General features: G+C 44.3%; 1 protein-coding gene across 3 annotated transcripts in view; it reads right to left on the bottom strand.

Moving 5' to 3' along the window:
- SMG6 (SMG6 nonsense mediated mRNA decay factor) overlaps positions 1-17722 on the bottom strand; it is a 230829-nt gene that overhangs the window by 103124 nt on the left and 109983 nt on the right. For all 3 annotated transcript variants that reach the window (XM_025916024.2, XM_086686330.1, XM_086686331.1), the window contains exon 13: positions 11157-11358. In XM_025916024.2, coding sequence (XP_025771809.1) covers positions 11157-11358 — 202 coding nt within the window. The remainder of the gene's footprint in view (positions 1-11156; positions 11359-17722) is intronic.

The raw sequence follows: 17722 nt of genomic DNA, 5'->3' as shown, positions 1-17722 counted from the left end.
GACACAGAATCGGAAACAGGCTCCAGGCTCTGAGCCATCAGCCCAGAGCCCGACGCGGGGCTCGAACTCACGGACCGCGAGATCGTGACCTGGCTGAAGTCGGACGCTTAACCGACTGCGCCACCCAGGCGCCCCGAGAGGTTATTTTTGTAAAAAAAACAAAACACTTAAAAACTATAGACCTCAGAGTTAAATAATTCTACTTCCAATATCTCAACTGAAGTGCCCAAACTGAATACACAGAATAGCTCCTCCATATGCCTTGTGATCCCTCCTTTGTCTACTGTGTTTGCTGCTATGGTTGTGGTATCCAGAATGGTGCCTGATGCATGGCAGACAGTCAATAGCTCTTAAATGAGAAAATGCCATCCATCTCCCATAAATCATAAAGAATTACTGCCAGATGGATAGAAGACAATTGGAAGCAGGTCATTAAGAGCCAATTGACAGCCTGCATTCCTAACAAATCCACTTTTATTTTCTATTTTTTAAGAAATCAACTTAAAAAAAATTCATTTGATGTCAGTATGTAGATATGGAATTGATTTTTTAAGGTGCTGGTTTGTTTGTTTAGAATGTGTGTGCATGTGAGCAGGGAGAGAGAGCAGGCAGAGAGAGACAGAGAGAGAGAATCCCAAGCAGGCTCCATGCTGTCAGCATGGAGTCTGACACGAGGCTTGATCTCAGGAACCACAAGATCATGACTGGAGCCAAAGTCAAGAGCTGGACGCTTCACTGAGTGAGCCACTCAGGCGCCCCTGGAACTGATTTTTGTATACTGACTTTATGATCAATCAACTTTGCTAAATTCACTTAATCCTATTAATTTATCCTTATTTTCTTTCAGATTTTCTAAGTATTCATCACATTATTTGCAAATAAAGACAACTTTTTTTTCCCTTTCCAATCACCTTTTTAATACTTTCCTTTTCCTGCCTTCCTGTACTGGCTAGGACCTCCAACATAAACTGAATGTAACTGATAATTACTACCCTTGTGTTGTTCTATTTCTAGACCGGCTTGGTGGTTATATAGTTCCTCACTTCGAATTCTTTTTGTTTAATGTATTTCCACATGTATCTTGCATAATTAAAAAGGTTCAAAAAGAAAAAGAAAGTAGCGGGAGAAGTAAACAATGAAGAGACTGGCAAAATTCTCCAGTATGGAAGGGTATGTTAGTTTCCTATTGCTGCAATACAATGTATTACCTTACAGTTCTAAAGGTCAGAGATCCTAACATCAAGGTGTTCACAGGGTGTTGTCAGTTTTGTCAGTCGACGTGTTGACAGTGTTCTTTCTGGAGGCTCTGCAGGAGAATATGCTTCCCTGCCTTTTCTAGCATCTAGAGGCCACCTGCATTCCTTGGCTCACAGTCCCTTCCCCCATGTTCAAGGCCAGCAGTATACTGTCTCCAAATCCCTCTCTCTAGACCACTAGTTCCATCATCACATCTCCTTTTTCTGACTCTTGACACCCCTGCCTCCTTATAAGGACTTTTATGATTACATTAATCAACCTCGGAAACCTAGGATCATCTTCCCACCTCAAGACACTTAATCACACCTGCAAAGGCATTTTTGCCTTGTAAGGTAACATTGAACAGGTTTCAGGAATTAAGACGTGGACCATCTTTAAGGGGCCATTATTCTGTCTACCACAAAGTGTGAGGACATGGGGGCAGAGGCAGAATGCCACTTGGCAGCTTTTTCACCACTATAAATCAGTACCACTCACAATCAGCAGTTCAGACAAGCTCAAGGGAAACTACCATACTAAATGGGAAGTGACCAGAGAGTAGAATTTCTTCTTGACATGGTAGGCTACAGCTCCAAGGAGGAGGTCAGAAACTGCCATATCATTTATGTGAAACAGAAATCAGACACAGGAAACAGCTCTGGTATAGTAGCTCCACTTTATACAGAATAGAAAATGTAGAAAATAAATTCATTTGTTAAGATTGCATACCACCTGACTTCCTCCCCACTCTCTTCAGGGTGGTGACTCGGTAATATAAACTTCTATCAAGCAGTTGTAGACTTGAGAAGGAGATTCTAAAGAGTATTTGTAGACAAAGAAGGAGTCACATAAGAATCAACATAATCTGGGGCGCCTGGGTGGCTCAGTCAGTTGAGCGCCCGACTTCAGCTCAGGTCACGATCTCACGGTCTGTGAGTTCGAGCCCCGCGTCGGGCTCTGGGCTGATGGCTCAGAGCCTGGAGCCTGCTTCCGATTCTGTGTCTCCCTCTCTCTCTGCCCCTCCCCCATTCACGCTCTGTCTCTCTCTGTCTCAAAAATAAACATTAAAAAAAAAAAATTAAAAAAAAAAAAAGAATCAACATAACCTATTTTGGAGCAAATATGAGATCTGAAGAAACCTTTCTTTGTTCAAAGAAATATAAATGGCCAGAATCAGACTGTAGAAATCCAAGTTGGGGTCTATGAAAGGAGTGTACCACAGTTTGTGGGAGGTAATGTAAAATGAAAAAGATATTCTTATATCTGATGTTTAAAATCATAGACATTGTGAAGTATGATAAAAGAAAAATGACAAACCAAAGTTAAAGGGACCTGGAGAAAAGGCAGGCAAAAATATAAAGGTTATAGGATAAGACGGGGAAATAATGTAAAAGAACATATAATGCAATAGCAGTCTTAAAAACCAAATTAGAAGCAGTGAAAAGTAGAATCAGCATTATAAAAATCCGAATCAATTACAGAAAGGATAAACTTGAGAAGCTCTTTGGGGATGCAGCGGCAAAGCAAAATGAGATTACAATGATGACAGAAAAAGAGATGTAGAAGACAACGAAGAAAATAATAAACATAATATTAGCAAATAAGGACACAAGAAATGAAAACTTTTCTAGTCCAAAGACAGAACTGTATCTGCTTATTAAAAAGCTCGTTTTGGGGCACCTGGGTGGCTCAGTCAGTTAAGCTTCTGACTTCGGCTCAGGTCACGATCTCATGGTTTGTGAGTTCGAGCCCCACGTGGGGCTCTGTGCTGACAGCTCAGACCCTGGAGCCTGCTTCAGATTCGGTGTCTCCCTTTCTCTCTGCCATCCCTCCCCTGCTCATGCTTTCGCTTTCTCTCTCTCTCTCTCAAAAATAAACATTAAAACATTAAAAAAAAACAAAAGCTTGTTTTGGGGGTGTCTGGGTGGCTAGGTTGGTTAAATGTCCGACTCTTGATATCAGCTCAGGTCATGATCTCATGGTTGTAAGATCGAACCCCACCTCAGGCTCCCAGGCTGAGCATGAAGCCTGCTTGGGATTCTCTCTCTCCCTCTCTCTCTGCCCCTCCCCTGCTTGCACATGCTCTCTCTCTCCCCCTCAAAATAAAACAATTAACTTAAAAAAATAAAGAAAAAGGTAAATACCAAATTGTTAACAGCAGTTATCCCTGGAGTGTAGTCTTTGACTTTAAATATTTTTGTGAATCATCTGATTCCTTTGCATAAGTATGTGTATTACTACTACATTTTATAAAAGTCACCTTAATGTTTAAAAAGCATCCACGTTGGGGCGCCTGGGTGGCGCAGTCGGTTGAGCGTCCGACTTCAGCCAGGTCACGATCTTGCGGTCCGTGAGTTCGAGCCCCGCGTCGGGCTCTGGGCTGATGGCTCGGAGCCTGTTTCCGATTCTGTGTCTCCCTCTCTCTCTGCCCCTCCCCCGTTCATGCTCTGTGTCTCTCTGTCCCAAAAATAAATAAATAAACGTTAAAAAAAAAATTTTAAAAAGCATCCACGTCATCTTTGATGAAAACATTCCTCAAATGAATAACATTTGAATAACAGGTGAATCAGGACACCTGGGTGGCTCAGTCGGTTAGGCATCTGATTTTTGGCTTAGGTCATGATCTCACAGTTTGTGAGTTCGAGCCCCACGTCGGGCTCTGTGCTGACAGCTCAGAGCCTGGAGCCTGCTTCCGATTCTGTGTTTCCCTCTCTCTCTGCCCCTCACCTGCTCGCATGCTGTCTCTCTCTCAAAAATAAATGAACAGGGGCGCCTGGGTGGCGCAGTCGGTTAAGCGTCTGACTTCAGCCAGGTCACGATCTCGCGGTCCGTGAGTTCGAGCCCCGCGTCGGGCTCTGGGCTGATGGCTCAGAGCCTGGAGCCTGTTTCCGATTCTGTGTCTCCCTCTCTCTCTGCCCCTCGCCCGTTCATGCTCTGTCTCTCTCTGTCCCAAAAATAAATAAACGTTGAAAAAAAAAAAAAAATAAATAAATAAACATTAAAAAAATAATAATAACAGATGAATCAAAGAACATAGTAAGAATGGAAAAGCCATAGAGTAAAAGGACTGATGGTGAGCACTGAAAACACTTAATATAAAATTAATTCTTAATAATTATTGTAAATTTAGAAATAAAATACAATTGTGTGAAAAAGAAAATACATATTGGTAAGCAGTCCTAATTTCTACGTCTTAAGTATAGGTCAATAGTTTTGGCTTTTCAAAAATTCCTCATGTTGATACTTTGAAAATAGAAGATCAAGTATGCTTTTCAATAAATTAGTGACTGGTAGCCCTGAAAATAAATATTTTCAAGACAACCAAACAACAAAGGCAATATTTCCCCGAAAACTATGTAGATGTGTGTGCATGTACGTGGGTATACATGTATACACACACACACACACACACACACACACACACACACACACACACAAAGAGTATATAAAAAACATTAAAAAGGAACAAAGCATATACCGTACAGTCCCAATTTTATGAAAAGAAAAGAGTAAGTACAGATATATAAGCACAAGGGGGAAAAAGACTGGAAGGATATAAACTAAACTATTAACACTATTTAATTTTAGGTGGTAGTTTGCAGGTGATTTTTACTCTCTTGTGCTTTTCTATATTTTCCATTTAAAACATTTTGGGGCAATTATGTATACAATAAACATCACTCCAAAGATGTCATTGAACAAATAAACAAGGAGACAAAAGCCAGCAGTTCCAAAAGCTGGACAATTTAAGCCCCATCTTTAATCTCAACAACCTATTTTATGAATGATGAAGTTTCCTAGGCTCCTACATCCAGAAAGAAAGTAAAGATGCCTGGAAGGATGAATGGGATGTGACGTGAGACTTAAAACACTGACTTTATAATGTGACTTACAATAATTCATTCCCCAGTCAAGCCAGAGTGGCTCCAGCGGTAGCTTGTTGAAAAGTTCTTCACTTAGTTCTTGGTCAGACAACATGGGGAGGAAGACAAAGAAGATCACAAAGCTTAATCTACCTGGGGATGCCAGAATAAGCACTGCTTACATCTATTTATGACATAAATGCTTGGTACCATTAACTAATTAGAGCTTTAGGAAAGCTCTTTAGAGTCTAAGGAAAGAGAGGACCTGTTGCTAAACAGATCCTTGGTTAGTATTACCTAGAGCTATACAGTCACACACATGTATTTTGAAGATGATAATTAAGCTTTTTTTTACACTAAGCCATAACATGAACTCAACATCTTTCCTTTTCATCATTTCCCCAATCTGCATATAGGTTTATTGGGGTTTCAATGAGAAAATGCAAGTAAAGAGCTTAGCACAGTGCCTGGAAAATGGTTAGTGCCTACAAGAGCTTAACTTCATAAATACTATAGTTCAGTTATTTTCCAATCATTTAGGCACTATAATGCAGCAGAAAGGACACAGAATTTTGTTTTGCTTCCTTTCAGGATGACTATTTATTACTCCTTTAACCACAACTTACTATAGAAAATTTCATGCATATACAAAAGTAGAATACTATAATGAATTCAATGAATCCATTACTCAGATTTAATAATCAGTATTTGGCCTCTTTTTTTCATTTATACTTCTATCCACAAATTTTATTTTATTTTATTTTATTTTATTTTATTTTATTTTATTTTATTTTAGACAGAGAGAGAACACGAGCAGGGGAGAGGGGCAGAGAGAGAGAGACAGAGAGACAGAGAGACAGAAAATCTTAAGCAGGCTCTTCGATCAGCAAGGAGCCTGACATAAGGCTCGGTCCCACGACCCTAGGATAATGACCTGAGCCTAAATCAAGAGTCGGACACTTAAGTGAGCCACCCAGGTGCCCCTATCCACAAATTATTTTGAAGCAAATCCTAGACATCAAACCATTCATTAGAACATGAGGGTTTTTTTTTTTAATTTGTTTTAATTCCTTTTTTTTTTAAGTTTATTTACTTATTTTGAGAGGGAGGGCGGTCAGTGTCAGTCAGAAGACACTGTCAGTGCAGAGCCCAAACTCACGAACCATTAGATCATGACCTGAGCTGAAATCAAGAGATGGATGCTTAACTTACTGAGCTACCCAGGCACCTCTTTAAATTTATTTTTCTTAAGTAAACACTATGCCCAGCGTGGGATTCGAACTCACGACCCTGAGATCAAGAGTTGCATACTCCACCGACTGAGCCAGCCAGGCACCCCAGAACATGAAGTTTTAAAGTCCAACAGAAAAGGAAGGGCTCGGGGCGCCTGGGTGGCTCAGTCGGTTAAGCGTCCGACTTCGGCTCAGGTAACGATCTCGCGGTCTGTGAGTTCGAGCCCCGCGTCGGGCTCTGTGCTGACAGCTCAGAGCCTGGAGCCTGTTTCAGATTCTGTGTCTCCCTCACTCTGACCCTCCCCCGTTCATGCTTTGTCTCTCTCTGTCTCAAAAATAAATAAATGTTAAAAAAAAAGAAAAGGAAGGGCTCTAATCTTCCACTGCTTTACTAGCTCCACGACCTTGGGTAAATAAATTACTTAACCTTCTGAATTTAGGCACCTAGCAGCCACACAAGTGATCTAAGATCACCTTCTTTGCCCCGGTTGGCTCTAGTTGGTTTCAACGTCTACGATGTTTCTCTCAAAATGTAACCAGCTCTACTCTACTGCTTTTACCCTCATCTGTACTCTTTATTTTACTTCTGGATAATCCCAATAGCAACTGTCTTCTAACCTCTTGCTCATCCCACACCCAGGTTTTTTACCTTTTTTTTTTTTAATGGCTGAATACTGAATATATCCTGCAAGATATTCAATAAATCAAAAAAGATTAAGGGTGAAGAAAGTTCGGGAAAGACTGTGAAGGCTATTCTCACAGTGTACACTATAGTAAAAGCTTCAATAAGTCTTGCAGTATTGGATTCTAACATTGCTTTACCATAACTTAAATGATTATGAAACTCTTTTTCTTTTACCTAACAACTAAGAACCTATAAAACTAGAGTTCCATACGACATGCTTAGGAAATATAATATGTTAATGCTAAGTCAGCGCTCCTGAAGCACTGCCTTCACTGGAATGCTACCAGCTCAACAAAATTTCAAGAGTTCCTCCTTAATTACAAGGTTCAAATTAACTTATGTTGCTTCTCACGTCTTCGTACACGCCACAAACTGCCTCCCAAACTAGGACGTTTGCCTTACAAGTCTGGATCTTTCTTGTTGTGTGTGCAAGACAGTATAATACAGACATGTTCAGTAAGTATCTGGTGAATGGGCATCAAGGAGGGGCCGAACACGTGACCAATCTGGACCAGCAATGAAATTGCACATGTTGCTGCTACTGACAAGTCCTTGAGACGTTTTATGTTTCTTAGTATTGACCACTAGAAGCTGGAGAAAATCTCTATCTTTTAGGGTTTCTAAATGGTCAAAGTTCCTACAGATTCTCTCTGATGACACATCCATATACTAATATTCTAGGTCAGCCATGGAGATGCCTCGTATGAGTTTATCATCAGTTTTCAATCTTCTCTTGAGCCTCAGTCACCTCTTTTAAAAAAATCAAAGGGGGTAATACCTACTTGGCAGGCTTATTGTGAGAACTTCATGAAATACTATATACAAGTACCTACTCCAGGGACCAATACATGCTAGATATCCAAGAGTTGTTATTTTTCCCTGCAATGGAGAATAAGGCGGAGTGAAAAGTAAACAAAGGAAGGGAACATCTTATACAAAGTAGCTAGGGAAGACCCTCTAACAAGGTGACACTTAGAAGGGAGTGTCACCCTTACAGCCACACAGCGCTCTGCAGACACAGTGCTACACGTTAAGAGGAAAGCAAGCGCAAAGACCCTTAGACATGAGTGCTTGGCTTGTGTGAGGAACAGCAAGGATACCAATGTGACTAGAGTGTATCAGGTAGGAGGAGAGCAGCAGGAGCTGCAGTCAGAGTTAAGGGGGATGGAGTTGGTCTCAGATCATTCAGAGCGTTGCAGGATGTTGTTAAAGCTTTGGCTTTTACTCTCAGTGAGAGCAGCAGCCATCAGAAGGTTTTAAACAAAGAAGTGACATGACCTCACTGATGTTTTAAAAAGATCATTCCAATTGTGGTGCTGAAAACAGACTGGGGAGCAGGAGGAAGGAGGAACTCGAGAAATTAGTCAGAAGGCATTGTAACGAGTTAGCCTAGAGTGTGGTGGTAAGAAAGAGTTGTATCTGCATTTATTTTGAAGGTAAAGAAGACATGAGCTGCTGATGAACTAGCTATGGAGGTGTGAGAAAAAGGAGTCAAGGATAACCCCAAGAATTTTGACACAAGCTACCCAAAAGTCAAAGCTGCCATTTACCAAGATGAGAAGAATAAAGAAAGACCAGATTTAGGGGAGAGTATGGATTTAGAGATGTTATGTCTGGGGCGCCTGGGTGGCGCAGTCGGTTAAGCGTCTGACTTCAGCCAGGTCACGATCTCGCGGTCCGTGAGTTCGAGCCCCGCGTCGGGCTCTGGGCTGATGGCTCAGAGCCTGGGGCCTGTTTCCGATTCTGTGTCTCCCTCTCTCTCTGCCCCTCCCCCGTTCATGCTCTGTCTCTGTCCCAAAAATAAATAAACGTTGAAAAAAAAAAATTAAAAAAAAAAAAAAAAAAAGAGATGTTATGTCTGACATACCTATTTCACAGTCCTTGGGGTGGAGACTATCTTAGTCTCGAGCTGCCATGAGCTGCAACTGCCCTGGGGTAGCCTGTAAATCACCACTATAGGCTGAGAGCACGGACTGCTAGTTCTGTAGTCTTCTCTGGCCAGATCATATACTTATCATATGTTGCAATGTATCATATGCTGTATCATATACTGACATTACCACTGGGAGAGTTGATGAGAAGAGAAGGGTCAGTACGGCTGCAGCTGGTTAGGACTCCTTCCTTGATCTGCACCAAAAACAGCTAACCCAACAGCTGACTCCCAAAAGTACCCTCCAGAGTCCAGCTCATCTTGTGATCACAGAACAATAATACTAGGATCCCACTGCCCAAGCCATGCTTACCCAGTTTCTCTTCTAACTTACCATCTTCCACAAAGTGTAAACATTGTGTTAGCTGTCCTCAGCCTCACATACTACAACTCCCCATCATCACCCCCTTCTGAAACCGGAAGAGCAGGATTTCACTCCAACTTTTCATTGGAAAAGCATAAAATGAGTATTCTTCTTGAGAAAGAGAGGCTCCTACATTCCCAAGATCCCTATCAGTCACCCAACACACCCAAAGTATGGGTTTTTGATTCGTCAATATATTCAACCAAAGGCAATCTATGCAACAATTCTGCTATAAGGAACCACGTCACTGTTTGCAGTAAGGCAGAAGTTGAGAATAGTCCCTTGGTTCAATAAAGCAAAGACTGGCTAAAGAAATCTTGGCATATAAAGGAATACTAAGTGATCATCAAAAATGATTCCATGTAAGAATACATTAAAAAATATTGAGTGAAAAAAACCAGATTACAGGGGCGCCTGGGTGGCTCAGTAGGTTAAGCGTCTGACTTCGGCTCAGGTCATGATCTCCCAGCTTGTGATTTCGAGCCCTGCATCGGGCTCTGTGCTGACAGCTCCGGGCCTGGAGTCTGCTTCCGATTCTGTATCTCTCCCTCTCACTGTCCCTCTTCCACTCGCACTCTGTCTCCCTCTCTCTCAAAAATAAATAAACATTAGAAAAAATTTTTTAAAAAAGGGAAAAAATCAGATTACAAACAGTATGTATAATGACCCCTAGCTTTGTACAAAAAAAGTCGTGTATGTGTGTACACTAGAAGTTAAATATGATTATGATTAGCAAAAATTAACAGTGATGTTAGCACTGGGTAAAAGGACTGCAGATAAATTTTCCTTTTTCCCTTTTTGTTTTTTTTTTTTTTACTTATTTACAATGAACATATACTCTTTTCTACTAAGCACATGTTTAAACATTTAAAATATTCAATACAGCAATATTTTATATTCAATACAATATCTCTCATATTCGCAGTTTATGGTTGGGATTTAGTTTTTACTGTCTGGCATTTTCTGAGAAAACGCTTACCTACGTCTCTATACTTCATCTAGGTCAGAAGGCTTCCACCTAAAAAGCCGTTTGAGGACTCTTCCCCAAGGGCCTCTCCCCCAGGATGTGACGAGGTCAGATACAGGGTTCCCCGGCTCAGCACAGGAGACTCTGCTCCCAGGGTGTGCGGGTGCTACTCCCCCAGCCTGGCAACTGCTACGTGGGAATGCGAAGCAGAGCAGACTGCCCTACTCTCCACACCTGGCCAAAGACCCAACTGTTAAGCAGAGACTAAGAGTTCCACAGTCCCCACCAGGGCAACAGGCAACGAGCTTTGTTTTCTATAAACAGACCAGAAAAAAGTTCAGGTTAAAACACAGTCTTTAGAGGAAGAAAAATAGAAACCAGGCAGCGGGGAATGCTTCATATTCCTAAAAGCTTTTTTTGTAAGTTAACACATGGTGTCTGCTTCTCTCTAGTCACCTATTTATCACTCTCCTCCTTAGAGAAGGGAAAAAGCCCTGGCTGTTTTCCTAGTGCAGAGTTTTGTGGCTGGGGGGAAGGAGGAGAGGGGGGAGGAAGGAGGGTGCTTTAAGCATGATGCAAACCATTTGGAGCCGAGTGAGAGCACTGCCAACACAAGCTGCACTATTTAAACAAGTGAGGAAATGATCGTATATACAACATGCCAGCGAGCACACACACACACCAAAGGAAGTCGAGAGGGCTTTTTTTTTTCAGGACACAGAGCTGGATGTCAGCGGCTAAAAGGTCGATATTTTCCCTTAACACCCTTCTCAATGACTTAATCATGTTCCGTTTGCACAGAAAACTTCCCAAGAATAAAAAAGTCTGGAGAATTAAGAGGAGGGGTGAATGGGGAGGGATGTTTGGCCTGGGGCTGACCTTATCCGAGGTTTTCTCCACGTAGCAGGGGTCCTGAGGGGCAGCCAGCAAGGGGACAAAGCCCGAGAGAAGCCGATCCTCTTCCAGGATAAGAAGGGTGAGGTCATCGTCCGGGTCCTTGTACAGTGGCACCTCAGACTGATTCACCGCAGTCAATATGTTACAGAAATCAGCCAGCATCGACCACACATCCATAGCAACCCTGTGAGAAATAAGGTAAGAAAAGAAGAACAGCTGTAAAGAGGGACCAGTTAAAGTATTTTAAGCACTGCTGAGAACAGAGGTACTGGTGGCAAATGCTGTCTATGGCTGGCATCTGCCAGGAAATCTTACCCAAAAAGCTAGGGCACAAAATTGCATCCATGGCAGCAATCTGGTGGGCAAGTGTCCATCTATGCAAAGTTGAAATTGATTAGGGGGAGTTTTTAAATCCTAACCAGAGAGGAAAAAGAATTGAGAGAATCAGTTGCCTAATGCAGGTCCTGTCACCTTTCCAGACAGTGTGCCTGAGACACTTACTCAAACACTCTAGACACCCAGGGCCTGAGGCAGCTCCCAGAATTCCCCCACTTCTGTCCAGCCAAGTATATGCCACAAGACAGTAACAGAGCGCCAATCTCCCCTCCTCCCATACAGCCAGAGGGGCCAGTCACGCCATGGGAAGAGTCACGTGTGTTCCCCCCCCACCCCCCACTTATAATGCTTTAGAAATCTCTTCCTATATATAAGCAGGAAAACAAACAAACACACAAACACAAATAGGTGAAGGGGATTAAGAGTACACTTATCTTGATGAGAGCTATGTAATGTATACAATTGTTGAATCACTATATTGTATACTTGAAACTAATCTAACACTGTATATTAATTATATTGGAATTAAACACATACACACATACACACACACACACACACACACACACACACACACACACACACCCCAACAAAAACCTCATTCCTGGCCTGCCAAGAGCATCCCAGGACAGTAAAGCTTCCCATGCATCCCAGCAGACGAACCAGTATCAGTGCTGTCTTGGCCATCCCACAACCCCCCACCCCCTTCTCTCATTTGTGGAAGGTTAGACACAGGATGACCAACCATTCTGGTTTGCCTGGGACTGTCCCAGTTTTCACACCCTGTGGATGCTAAGTTGTACTTCAAAAGGAGTGAGTTGCATAGGAGAATTATAATGAAAGGCTTTACAATTAGGGTCAAGAGGTGGGGTGGCAAGAGGCGAGAAGCAAAGAGAACTACGAATGAGCTACATCCTGGAATCTTCCCAGAGGAGTTACTGCGCATGAGCCAAATCTGCTAGGGAGGGGCCTCAGCCTTAAGCAATTTGTTTCTCCTGGAGACTAGGAGCCTTTGGGAGATGGCAGAAAAGAGGGCATGCAAGGGACATGCCACTGAAGGTGATGCTGGGGGAGAAAGTGGAGTAGGGTGTGGGGACTCCCTGACTGGCTCCAGGTGGAAGGAGCCTGCACTGGTTTATTTACTGTAATCACTGCACTAGGAAAAGGCAATGAAATGAAACATCTTGTTTTCAAGAGTGTCCTGGGAACCAGGCGGAACACAGCCCCATTAATCACACAACGGCACATAATCAACACACGTGTACTGCAGAAGTAACTTGCTTCACAGGCTTTGCCCAGGAAAAAGAACATGTTTGGGAAGAATCACTGGAGGGACAAGAGTTTTCTAAAGCCTTCTCTCTGCACAGACACCGACAACCAGACTCATTCACAAAGCTCCATCTTTTGGCTCAGCTGAGTTTGGCTGTCAGAAATGTTTAAATATGGAAAAAAATAAACAGTTGCAACACGTTTCTGTGCAGAGATCTGCCTGAGCCCCTTTGTGATGTAATGGGAAACGCGGCATTGAGGCTACCAGCTGTAGAATAAACAGAACTTGGAGGGTTAAAAGGAACTGAACTCTCCACGACCCCATCTGCAGAGAAGAAAATAATAAGAGGAATGATGCACTGCCCCACAGCTCTGATAGTTTATCCTCCGGTCCCGGCTGCAGAGACAAGCACCGGATGTGATAGGGCTGCTCAGGGCCGCCTCCGAGGTTAGCGCTGCCCATGGGAGACGCACAGGGAGGCTCTTCCAGCTCCCCACTTCCTCCCCCAGTGCCCTGCTGGCCACTTGAGCCCACTGCCTGAGTCCAATCCCACAGCGCTCGTGAGCTCTGGCCAACAGGCACTGCTCGGCTGCAGAGCAGCAATTTGGAAAATAAACAGGAAAGACGACAGTGAGAAGGAAGAAGGTGAAAAGTCTCCCAGCTGAATTCTTGGCTTGGGGGCCTTGGTTGGTGCTGTGCAGGTCAAGGACCCGACTGCTTCAGGACATAGTTGGGGGGTAGGGAGGTGTGGGCAGCAGCATCCCCAGTCAGGGAGAGGCAGAAGAAAATTACCCACGGCTGCCACAGTGGGAGGCCCCACATCCCTCTCTCATCCTCCCACCCCTACCATCTTGGATCCAAGACGAAGAAATATGTGGTACCATGTGGTTCTCATTACCATGCTCCCCTGTCCCCTAAGGCTCAGATAAACCAAAACTGACTCCTCCCAGAGACTGCTGGCCACCACAAGGGACCCCTGCCCACAGCTGCCTTTTGCCCATTACCACCCACCTTGTGCCAAGACCTTAAGGCTCACTGCAAAAATGAAGTGGAGGAGAGTTCCTACCCCAGTGCTGGTTTGTAAGATAGCAGCTGGTGCCAAAAGACATAGGAAGTGTCCTGAGTTCCCAACTCAGAACGAAAAAGGGGCCCAAGGGCCACGCTAGACTAAGCAGAACCAAGGGAATACACAAAATGCTTCAATGAAAGGTCATTTCTGTCCCGATCCATTCAGACCGGTCTTGTGTTTGGACTCTGATTCTGAGTAGCTGCTTTCTTCTGGTATCTCAGTGGGATTGCCCGAGATCACTTCACATTTCATCACTGGTTATCTCCTCTCTCAACTGAGAACCATGGACATGAACACACTGACTAGGCACCCATGTATCATCCGGTGACTCTCCACAGAGGGAGGGGAAGGGGAGTGGCAGGAAAACTAGTTCTAAAAGGGAGAGGTACTTAGAAAAACTAGGTGAGATGCCTGAGCTCAAAAGCTAAGATATTTGCAAAAGGATGAGGTAATTCCTGGAACCTGGGCATCATCACCTCAGCTTACCCTCAACCAGGCCTCTAGGCTGAGAGGTCAGTTCTGTGGGTGAACATAGGGTTTCCTGTATGAATAGAAGGGGAAAAGCTTGGCTTTTTCCTGCTCTAGCTCGTTATCCCCAGTTAGGAGTGCCTCACAACCTTCATGCCTTGGGTTCTAAGGGTTCAACGTTAGCCTGGACCGAGGAGCCCAAAGTTAAACTCTGGTGGCTACGAGAAGCTTTTTCCCAATCTTCTAGAAACACTGGGGAAATGACTCTCCAAAAGGTTTTTCAGACAATCTCAAATAACCTTTGGTTCTGAACAGACCCTCTAGAATGCTATGAGCCTGGGCAAGTGCCTCTGGCTTGTTCTGGTCCCAGCTCATATTTTGGGGAAGCTCCAAGAGCCCACAAAATCCTACGAAAGTTAGGATGCATTCTTTACCAAGCAGATACAAAGCAGCCAGAGAATATGAAACTGTGTCCAACAAGTCCGTTTATGGCTCTCAGAATGGTGGCAAGGGAACCTCTCAAGCAGCTGTAATGTGATTAGTGAGCAAGGATCAGCAGTTGCTGGGTGACCCACTGGCCCAACCCCACAGAAACACCACACACCAGGAAAGCAGACCCCTGGCTGGAGTCTGAACACCAGATCCTAGCTTGGGACAGACCAGCAGTGGCTAGTTAGAGGTATGTACTCAGGACCAAGGCTCACTCACTTCCCTACAGACATGCATTCACTTACTCCACCAGGAAAGGAAAAAAATAAGAGTTAATTTACTTTTTATTGCCTCAGAATTCCAAGGTTTAATGTAGCTGTCAGTTTGAGTGCAGTGCAGCTGCTGGCCGATACAATGCAGCCCAGGCCAGCCCAGGTGACTGGGGAAACACATTTCACAGAAATGAACCAACACACACTCTTGGCTGCTTGTTTGGGGGATATTGACTTGGGGAATCATATTAACCCTTCAGGCTGAAGTTGTTTTCTGCATACAGCCCTAGAAAAGCAGCTTCAGTCCAAGGAACTGAGAAGCCCTGGTGTCAGACAGACTAATAGGTTTCTGTGTTCTTGAGCTTTTGGAGTTTTGAATGGCACACAAGGTGTCATTCAACACCTGAAAGGTTAAGGTGTGAGATAGGTGAGCAAGTTATACCACAATATATCTCCTTCCTAGAACTCAGAAAGCAAGGCAGATCTGCCAGCTTTATAGGGAAGAGGTCAGGTGAGAACTTTTTTGCAAGTTCCATCCGGGGCGGGGCCAAGGGAAGGAGAGTTTGGAGAGTGGAGTGCTAAGGTCCAACCAGGGCTCAGGCCATCCTTCTGGCAAGTCTAAGGAGGACGGAGCCCTCACACACCCCTTCATATTTTTACTGGGGGAACAGGCTGACTGGTGATTAATATCAAGTACAATGACCCCATGTTACAAGCCTGCAGGGGCCTGTGGAGGTGGCCATTTCCTGTGTAATACCAGCTTGTTTAAACACTAACATTCAAACTCCACAGCTGCAGAACAAACCCGGAAAGAGTTGAGTGAGAAGAAGCCCTGCATTGTGTTTCAGAGCTATGGAAGATCAGAGTTGTGGTACAGATGGGAAACAAGTTGGGTCTTTTGGTTCCTGGGATGAGGAGCTCTGGAGATGTAGCCAAGGTGGCACAGAAACTAGACACAAGGAAGCTGAAAAAGACAAAGCCTGTGGGCTACAGAGACAAAGGGGAAAGACAAAAGGCCACAACAGGAGACATGCTCATAAGATATGCAATATGTACCTTTAAAAACCTGTTTGCCTATGGACCATTATGTTCCAGCCCACAACTCTCCACAGGGGGTTCAATGGCAAACATGAGACCATTGTAGCCCCAAGGACTTCCCACCCAACCAGAGAAAACTGCAGGCGGTGAGCAGCTAATAGCAGAAATGGACCTGAAGGAATCCAACAGGGCTGGCAGAGTCAAAAGGATAGTACCTGGGCTTAAATAGCATAGGAAGCCCTTAAAAGCTGAGATGTCAGGCCAACTCTGTTTTCAGTGGGCTGAGGATCTTGTCTGGTATCAATGCTAAAGTAGCTCAACAGGTTCAGGGATGAGGTGGAGGTGAGGGTGGTGGGAATCTATGCAGCTCTCTGAGATTAGGAACTAGAGTGTATTTTCGATGCCACCACAGTATGAAGAGGAGACAAGGCTGTCAGAGATCACTGTTTTAGCAGGTAAGACATGGGCAGCAAGATGTCATCCTCCGAGAATAACAGCTGTTTATTAGGTGACCACTAAAGAATAGAAGACTCAGTAAAAGATAATCCCTTCTGCCTTTCTACTTTATACAAACAAGTCGACTTGGGCCCCTGGGAGACTGTCCAACTTAAATGAAGTCTGCCCAATAGGGCAAATTGAATTCTGAAGCCCAGTCACCCTGCACTACTCCAAGAATACAAACTTCTTCATGTTCTAAGCAGTGCAGCTGGAGCCCTATGGCCAACGACAGGTCACAGTAACCTCATTCCAGGATTTCTCAAGTACCTCTACTGTGTCTCCCTCAGCTTCTATCTAGGTCAGTGCCTTGTTTGATTGCACTTTTCCCAAGCTACGTTCAACACGTATAGCCTCTGTTGCATCACTATGGTGTGTTAAACCCATCAGCACTGTGTGTTTGGGAAAGAGCAGCCCCCGGGGGACCTCAGCATCTCCACGGCATGAGTGGAGCCCTTGGTGGCCTCCCTGGTGCGGATTCTCACGGTTCCTGCCTCTCTTAAATTTTTAGCTGTAACCACTCCAACACGTCTTCTTAGTTTAGCACACACTGGACCCAAATAACCTCAGCCCAGAGCTGGAAAGTACTCTCCCTGGGGTCAGCTGCTGTACCCTGTTGGGGTCAGACTGGAGCCTTAGGCCAACACCCCTTCCTCTCACAAGTCCTGTGAGAGGAGTTGGGAGGGGACAAAGACTCCTGTCGTGGGAGAGATCACGTGTGTCTCACACTCAGCACTTGGAGGAAGAGGAACCCCCTGGTGCCAGGCTGTAGTGCTGACGCCCCAACCCGGAGCCAGGGAGACTGGGTGGGGAGCCAGGGTAGCAAAGGGGCTTCCCACAGTCACCACCACTTCCTTCAGGGAAGTGCTGATGGACCATTACTTAGTGACCTCCTAAAATGCCCTTTTGGGAAGACGTATTAAGCGTCCTTGAAGGGGTGCCGATTAGACTTGGGATTAGTTCTTATTCCAGACCTGCCCTGTGAGGGTGAGTGAACTAGCTGTTTTTCAACTCAAGAATGTCTATCTCATCTACAGGGTCAACACATGTAGGCTCCCTGAGGAAATCAGCTTACTGCATACTCCCTACACATCCCCACGTCTCCCTATGTGACAGCACTCACAGGGCTCCCTACAAGCCTTTTCCAGCATGCTCTGTAGACTATACAAGA

The sequence above is a fragment of the Puma concolor genome, chromosome E1 (assembly GCF_028749965.1).
Source record: "Puma concolor isolate L17-30 chromosome E1, mPumCon1.1.hap2, whole genome shotgun sequence".
Lineage (NCBI taxonomy): Eukaryota > Metazoa > Chordata > Mammalia > Carnivora > Felidae > Puma > Puma concolor.
Note: the sequence above shows the minus strand (reverse complement) of the source record. Positions and strands in the feature narration are given on the sequence as shown.